This window comes from Stegastes partitus, unplaced genomic scaffold (assembly GCF_000690725.1).
Source record: "Stegastes partitus isolate 25-593 unplaced genomic scaffold, Stegastes_partitus-1.0.2 Scaffold795, whole genome shotgun sequence".
Taxonomy (NCBI): domain Eukaryota; kingdom Metazoa; phylum Chordata; class Actinopteri; family Pomacentridae; genus Stegastes; species Stegastes partitus.
Window position 1 is genome coordinate 30,357 of NW_007578526.1, and position 9,119 is coordinate 39,475.

The window sequence follows — 9,119 nt, forward strand, 5'->3', positions numbered from 1 at the left end:
TTCAGAGAATTTGGCAAGTTTAACAACAAAGTTTGATCCAGGTACAATAAACAGTACTGACAGGAAAAGAGGCTAAATAGTTTAAATGTTAAACTATTTTTGGACAACATTAGGAAACCGTGAACACATATTAGTCACAGGTAATTCATCATCAGTGCTCACTGTGAGCTGAGGTGCACTTTGAGCATCAATGCATTAGGCTCGAAATGATGATTTAGTGCATTACTGTATGGTTATTATAGGAGTAGGAGAAAACACAGCATCAATCAGACAGTTAGGAATGAAAATGACTGAAATTTCCCATCTATTTTTTTTGTTGCTATGTGATCAATAGTTTCCTGAGTGCTTAAAAATAATACAGCACTAAAAACAGACGTTACACTGGCAGGGAGGGAGCGAGAAACAAAAATCTACTGTAGGATTTCAGCAGTGCACGGACAAATATACAAACAAGCTTCCATCAGTTCCAGCCCATCTATAGCCCTAATTCAATTCCCCTTTTAGCCGTGTGTCATTGAGATTCAATCGGAATGAGACGGTCCCCAGCTCAGCAGAATAGCATGGACCCACGGGGACCAATAAAAAAGTGACACACAAAAGGCAGGAGGAATTTATTGGCACGTCAATAAAACTAAATGAATCAATATGGACGAGATGGTGGGGGAGGGAGCCGCATGCAGCCGCTTCTTAGTCCAGCACGCAGAAAAGGACATGTCCACATGAGCAAACTGAATACTGTGTCATTTCTCAATAAATGCACACGTGTGTTTGCATATGTATCAGAACATTAGAGAGTATTTGCATATGCTTAGTCCGCACAGTAATTTAGATACAGTGCAGAAAATATAGTATATGATGTTATCTGACATCTGCAAACCATTTCATGGTTATACAGTTATAAAAACATACAGTCAATCAGAAACAACTATCCATGTTGTCTACAAAATACTAATAAATAACAATGCAGGCACAGCTATGACTTAAATTGAAGATTAAAAAAGAAAAGCTGAAAGTAACATCTCACCTCTAATCCTGCTATATTCATAACTGATCTTACATCTGTGTGTTTCCCATAAAAACTGCTGAACCGATGGACAAAAATTTGGCATTAATTAATACATTTGTACCATATCTCTAATTCTCTCGATAGATTTTCATACAGAGAATATGGACATGAATATAAATGTATTTAAATAGCTTTCAGCAGTGCATTTCTGGATTAAAACGTACAACAAACAGAACTTAATGTGGTGCCATTCTCACATGTGATTATCCGATGGTGTACCACAGGGATCCAGTTTTGTGCCACTATTGATTATAGAGTCTAATTGCATAAATATGTCCAATTGTATCTTTGACATTCATTCTAACATCAGCTCAATAATATTAAAAAGAAAAATGGTAAAAGGGTGCATTGGAAATGTGTGGACGCTGGCATTAGGATCATTTTAAATGTGTAAAAACCTTTTCAAAAAATCTGACTCATTACATTGGTTAAAATTATTTTTCATATCATGACATACTTTTTTGAGTAGGATCCCTTAAAATTAGTTAATACTTTTTTTTTTTTTTGCCTCGAATACTGTACATAGAGTAGGCCATTTTAAGATTTAAAAATAAACTTCTCTGAGCTCTCTGGTGGACAAACTGTGTAATGAAGACAACATTCCTTATTTATCTTGCCCATTTAGAACATTTAATGCTCAGGCTATATAAAAAATTCATTACAATTTTTTTTTTATCAGAATAATAAAAATGTTTTAGCTTTCCTAACATTTTACTATCTTATGGAGTCATACAACATATTTATTTACATATATGCTTGGCATTGTGATTATAATCTGACATTATAAAAAGGTAGAGAGATAATGAATCAATCTGTATGACTTGCTCCTCCCTGCACTTAATATTTATTATAATTATCTATATTTGTCATTTGTTTGATTTTAACCTGCACAAATAAAAACCAAACTCAACAACTGTGCCAATGCTACACATCTGGCTCCAAAGTTCAGAGCAGAGGGCGGCTGCGAGACGAGGTTTAGTTGATTCTTAAAATGTACATGATTTGAATTCCCCTCACGACACGGCAAAGTACAACCACACTGGTACTGCTGCTGACTGCTGGTTGCCACGGCAACCATCTACTGATTGGTCAGGTGGTTCGGTGGTTTGTTGGCAGAGAAACAGAGACAAGAGAGTGTGAGAACAGGAGAGGAATAGGGAGGGACGGAGACTAAAATAAAGCAGAGGATACAGACAGAAAATAAGACGTCTCTCAGATGCCGCCGAGAGTCGAGCTGTCTGCGTTAATGGCTCGTCTCCGAGACTCATTATCAAACGGCATTTTGCTCAAATTTATAATTCATGACAAGGAGGACCTCGTCAACAATTCAACCGCTAGCTACTACAAAGCTGTTTTTGGACACATTTCCAAAGGTTCAGGAAGATGTGTGGATTTGATGAGCTGCAGAAACACATGAGTCCACAGTGGAGCTGATACACACTTTTCATGGATTTTCACACTATAGTCACTAGACATCCGAAGACATTCACTATTTCTGCCAACGTAAAGGAGCGCTGCTGCTGCTGATTGCTGCTCAGTCTCACTCAGGAGGAACACACCCATGGAAAAATGTCCCAACACACTGGCCAAATGAGCTGACAGGAACTGGCCCGCAATCAGTCTCAATGTAATTTAAAGGGAAAGAACACAGCTTGTATTATTTTTTTGATAGAAACGCCAACATTTGTCACAAGTTTATTAGTGAGAATAGTTTTGGCTTTACTGTCAAGAGTTACACAAAAGATTTGGCATCGTTCTCAGGTTTGTTTGACAAATGTCCAGCAGGATGTTCGCTTAACTTGGCACAAAGACTGGAAATGAAAGAAAAAATGGCTAAAAAATTTGCTTATCAGCATTAAGGATTCCACACAGAAAGGTCCCATCTGTCTGTCTGGTGGGTTTAATCCACCAATTAACATATTATATATTTGTTAAATTCAAGTATAAACCAGCACTGATGCCAGCTAAGAAATAGCTCAGTACTAACCACCATCAGTTGTTTTTTACACTGCTTTTTGTACAGTTTACAGGTGTTTTTAGGTATATTTTCTGACCTTTGGACACATCCAGGCTCGACATTTCCCTGCTAAGCTAAGCCGTCACATTATATTTATGACACAGACGTGAGTGTGATATCGATTTTCTCATCAAGTGTTCATTTTCCAAAATGTCAAACTATTCACATGAGTCTAATGAAGGAAAGGCACACACATCCCCGAGGCCCACTGGGTTGGGTGCTGGATCACAAAATGGTCAAAAATGAGAAAAGAAAAGAAGAACGATCCGCAAACTAAAAACAGGCTCCCTTATACAATTTATTGGCATGAGGTTTCGAGCACAATGCTCTTCCTCAGACTGCAGCCTGAGGAAGACCATTGTGCTCTTCCAGATGCCGGATGTTCGCGTAACTTGGCACAAAGACTGGAAATGAAAGAAAAAATGGCTAAAAAATTTGCTTATCAGCATTAAGGATTCCACACAGAAAGGTCCCATCTGTCTGTCTGGTGGGTTTAATCCACCAATTAACATATTCTATATTTGTTAAATACAAAAGGTCAAAAATGCGACTGCAGTCTGAGGAAGAGCATTGTGCTCGAAACGTCACGCCAATAAATTGTATAAGGGAGCCTGTTTTTGGTGTGCGGATCGTTCTTCTTTTCTAAACTATTCACATGAGCCTACCATATTCTGTGACAGCCGTCCCTCCTCATCAAAGTGACGCTCCACATATTCTGTAGACAGCAGATCGCTGGAAAGAAAAGGAGAAAAAAAGTTTCAACCTGAATCCAACAGCACTGTGACCGACTGAAGCACAACTATAACACTACGTGACTATTAAAGGCCACTGTGGTCGCTCTTTTATTAACCGGTGTCGAGCATTAAGACTTGCGCCGGTCTAGGAAACAAATGGCTGACTCATAGCAAAAACGTGTGAAGAATCATTTATTCGAAAGCCAATAAAAGGTATCCCATAAATGCAGTCCATTAGAGCGAATTGTGCATCGAGAGAGAAGCGAGGGAGGATATGTTTACAGAGATGCTTCGCCTGCAGCCGGTCCGTCTACATGTACAGCAGGTGGGTGGGAGAGACGATGGAAGATCATAGTGAAAGTGAGTACAGTCATGTCAGGCACTGCTGTGAGTAAACTATTAAAGCGTTGCCTGATGGCTCTGTGGTGCGGACGTTGGACTATTCTGCAGGCGTGTGATGACTTACTGGTTGAGTTCCAGGTCAAGGATGAAGGACGTGTCGAAGGCCTTCACCAAGAAGCTGCTCTGGGCCAGATGGATGGGCTACGAGAGGGATGGAAGGAGGAGACGGTGAGGAAATGTCCAGGGACTGAGAAAGCGATTAAAGTAGCAGTTAAAGTTCTGTTACATGCATCTCAGTTTCTCACTACATACTAATTTATACAACTATTTTTGCAGTGAGTATACAAGAAACCCCCCTCCCCACTTTTATACCAACATAAAATGATAAAATGCATGAATGCCACGAGCTCATTACGGTCAGCATGTCAGAGAAACTACTTTTAAGCCACCAGACAAATCCAGCATGTACTGTTTAAAGTGTCCACCAGCTCCTCAGCAAGCATTTCATTAAAAACTTGGTCACACAGCACAACAGGTTTTGAAATTACGCTACGGTAGCATTGAAAGAGAACCAAAACACAGAGATTGTGGGCAAGACGGTGAAACAATGAGTTTCCTCAGTGATGTTGGTCATTTGATAGACTGTTAAATAAAAAGTGCAAATTACACCTAAAGTTATTGGCTATTATAAGTACTACAGAGGGTTTCTTTTAAGGAGTGGGTCTTTGTTTAGTTTGCTCATGGTTGACATCCATTTCACACTCTATCCAGCTGCTGGTTCAATGTCCTGAAAAATGCTGTGGAAAGAAGACGACGCCTAGCTCGAAAAAATGCACACTGAGGAAAAAAAAGTTGGCTTTGCAAATGTTTTCTGAAAAAGGAGTTAGGCCATAATGATTTTTTTTTTTTTTTTGAGAAACCCTGAATGTAAGCTTTTGTGCATTTACAATAAATCTCCATAACAGATATAAAAAATCCCCAAAATCCAGTCATTATATTATATTCCTACACCTGGCATGTTAAAAAAAAATCACAGATATGCACCAATAAAAGCTCATAATTTAAACCTTGATTTGATAAAGAAAAGAACTTAGCAAGCATAACAACAGGATCCTTCTTTCAAGATGAACAGAAATGCAGGAGGTGCTGCACGTATAGAGAAGATAGAAGCAGCAGGGATTGAATTACAGCATGAACAATGTCCTTATGTCTTTACAAGTCAAGGTCATGTGGTAATTGTGCGTCGTAATGTCTCATGACTCTGTCAGCGAGATGGCCAAGCTGTCTGGTGGACAAAGGTGAAGCTTTCCAATGATGTCCACCAGGACAGAAACTAAAAATAAGTATTTAGACGCTTCCTTTTATCTTATATAGTTCAGATTGCAGCACAGCGTTGGTCCCAGACACCGAATCAAACAAATGACTCGCTAATTTCTGAAGTATTTCATTTTACAAATTGTGATTGAAAAAAAAATGTGACAGAATACAACGAGTTGAGAAGAGACGAAACCGACGGATGTTTGATAGGAAATTATTTGAAGGCGCCAAAGAGAGAAATGACGTCCTCCTCCAGCCTCTTCTCCCCGGAGACGTGACGGCTCATCCGTTCCAGAGGCTTTTTGGATAAAGCTCTGTGCCGGGGCTCGTCGCGTCGGTCTAACCTTCCTCCAAGGTGAACCCCATCCCCATTATAAGACGGAGCTGCGTGGCGGCTCCCATCAGTACTTACTGGGCAAGTCTCATTAGTATTACCCTGCACTCTCTGCAAACCACTTAGTATCAGTCTAAACCTCCGCTGGGTCCATATACTGCTCCAGCCAAAGACCACAGTGGTGCTTGTGTGCAGCAATAAGAAAGCCCCATCAGAGCTTTGACTGTGAAGAAGCTTATTGCAGAATGATTTACCATCAAATCCCAAAAGAGCGAATTCTGGTCACATTACAGGCAACACCGTGTCTCAGCTCCAGATAACCTTCATGGACACAAACAAGATCAAACTGGTCCAAACTTATTACTTGGCAAAGGATTTTAAAATATGTTGGTAAGACGTGAACATCAAGCTTGTTGATTTATTTATTTACATTTTTACAGACAAAAACCTTCCCCTCAAAAATGACTAACCAAAAGTTTCTACTTGTTTTGAGAAAGAGTCTTTATCCTAATTTACAGCATTCCTATCTTTATCCTTGTTTTTCTGTAGATCAGAAACAGATCAAAGCAAAGAATGTTAATTACATGTCAGTGTGTTCTGTTTCAGGAAGCAGGTTCAACAAACTCTGAACTGTTCAACCTCGTGATGGGAAACTGAGTTCAGCTGACCAGCGTTCAGTCAACTCTGAGGAAGTTAATGCCACCATTAATTGAGCTCCGATATCATGATTCACTGTGACGACGGGTAAATGAAGAGCAGAGCCTCCGTTTTAACCCACTGCAGGCAGCAATAATGTGTAAAAGCACATTTATCCTTAAAAACACAGCAGCACCAGTGAAGGAAGTACGATCGGTCGTCTCATTCATCATTTAGCAGCTTGAACTTTCTTAATGAATAAAGTGCTGGAATCTGGCGGCACGTTAAATAATAAATATACGTATTGAGTAGTAACTGAGGCCTAAAATATAGATCAAACAGATAAAGTTTATTTAGAGACCTGTCATTTCAACAGCCAGTAATAATGCATACCGACATGTAAAGATGATTTACAGTTAAATAAGCACCTAGATTTTTAAAAATATAGATATTGTAGCAGGGCTGCAAGGTGGGCTTGTAGCTAGAAGGTCACTGGTTCGCGTCCCAGTGAGGATCTGGGATCTTTCTGCATGGAGTCTCCATGTTCTCCCCATGCAGCGTGGGTTCTCTCCTGGTTCTCTGACTTCCTCCCACAGTCCAAAAACATGTTGAGGTTAATTGGTGATTCTAAATTGTCCGTAGGTGTGAATGTGAGTGTGCTTGGTTGTCTGTCTCTAAGTGTAGCCCTGTGATAGACTGGTTACCTGTCCAGGTGGACCTGCCTTCACCCTGAGTCAGCTGAGATAGACTCCAGCCCCCCATGACCCTAGAGAGGATTAAGGTGTATAGATGATGGATGGATGGATAATTTAGCATCTATTTTACATTTAGAGTGGCTGTGGCTCAGGTGGTAGAGCGAGTTGGTCAATGAACGGAAGGTTGGTGGTTCGACTCCACCCTGTCACTTGTGTCGTGGTCGTCGTGTCAAGACACTTCACCCACCTTGCCTGGTATGAATGGATTGTTTGAGGTGGTGGTCAGAGGGGCAGAACGGCAGCCACGCCTCTGTCAGTCTGCCCCGGGCTTTGAGTGCCGAGAAAAGCGCGACACAAAAATGATCAATTATGATGATTATATAAATGTTGCTCAACAGCGTTTAATGATAATAATGGCACTGCACGGTGTAATAAATGTAATCATGCCTCGTGCCTCGTTCCTAGCAGCAGATGACAAAGTTGGCAATTAAGGGGAATACAAAGAGCTGCTAAAGAGCCAAATGTTTCCCCGAGGAGTTAGTAGGAACCAAAAATAAAGCTAAAACCCAGCGAACATTAGACTTTCAGGATTATATGATGAAGTTCTTCTGCAATTGCTAGAGGTAGAAATAAGCACCTGTTTGTAATAAAGCCACATCATATGTCGGTGTTCACAATAAGGTCGAACAATTTTGCAAAAACATTTGCGATTTTTCAGACAGATATTGCAGTATTATTTTTTAAAGGCAGTTCAGCATTCACTGCATAATAGATGCCAAATTATATCTCTTGAGTCACCATCAAAACAATCATCACATTATTACAGCATAAAATATGGTTACCTGTAAATATATTTGTGTAATGTGAGCCTGTGTTTGAATGACACCATCTCAGGAGCTGTTAGACAGAAAAGCCTGAAATGTTCACACTTATTTCTCATCGTGCCATTAATTCAGAATACTGGACAAGTAGATCAAATAATCTAATTAATCTAGTGATATTTTCTAAACCATGTGCAGTCTCATGTCACATTAACACGGAACCAAATGTCGAGAAGACTGTAAAATACTTGGTATCACAAAAATGCAAAAAAATAAAAAGTTCCTGTGCAACTTTCAGAACTGAGCAGGTATGACAGAGAAGTGGACGTAGAAAAGGGTTCTAGAGATTCAAAATGGTTCCCCATATATAATATAAATATAATATTTTAATAAGGACATATTAATTTGTGGTACCCACTTTGTAGGCATAAACCTGAGTTTAGAGGAGACTTGGCGTGCAGCTTTGTGTAATTTCTTTTTCGCATAATATAATATTAATAACAATAGTAATAATAATTATAATAATAATAATAATAATAAAAATGCTATTGTTGCTGCTGCTGCCGTTGCAATCCAAACTACGATTTGAAACGGCTTCATTGTTCAGCCTGAGTCCACAAGTTGCTTCTACTGCCCCCTTCTAGTGGTTTCAAAGTAAAATACTTCTTAATTGTCTCCTTCAGTTTTCAAAGTTGGTCTCTGCAGCTTTTAAACAGCCACTTTATCTAAATGTTCATTTCAACCTGAAAGCACTGATGGATGTTTCTAAGTCCAACATGCTGACAGATGACATCAAATTTACATTTAAATTTACGTGACAAACGCATGTAGTGATTATTTTCCACCTGCACAAAACATAATCATCGTGCGCTGACAGCTCTGAGCCTCCCCATCTAAATTCACGTCTAGAGGTCACGAGACGCCGCGCCGCTGACCGCAGAGGGCAGCCCAAGGTCAAGGCTGTGTCATATCCACTGACCGAGAGGCCGGCCGCTGACTGACAGCGTTTGTAGGGACGGTAACAGGAGAGGACAGGCAGAGGTGTGAAATATAATCTAATGGGGTGGAAAAGAGCCGGGGACTGAGGCGGGGGGGTGGGCCGAGGTGTTTCAGGGTCGTGACCTGGGCCTGCTGAGCATCATGTGGGGGGTGTGGGG

At 40.2% G+C, this 9,119-nt stretch overlaps 1 protein-coding gene across 2 annotated transcripts in view; it reads right to left on the minus strand.

Moving 5' to 3' along the window:
- Nucleotides 1–9,119, minus strand: part of adam11 (ADAM metallopeptidase domain 11) — a 36,335-nt gene that overhangs the window by 25,549 nt on the left and 1,667 nt on the right. For both annotated transcript variants that reach the window (XM_008292217.1, XM_008292216.1), the window contains exons 3-4: nucleotides 4,284–4,360; nucleotides 3,749–3,815 (exon numbers count right to left, since the gene is read on the minus strand). In XM_008292217.1, coding sequence (XP_008290439.1) covers nucleotides 3,749–3,815; nucleotides 4,284–4,360 — 144 coding nt within the window. The remainder of the gene's footprint in view (nucleotides 1–3,748; nucleotides 3,816–4,283; nucleotides 4,361–9,119) is intronic.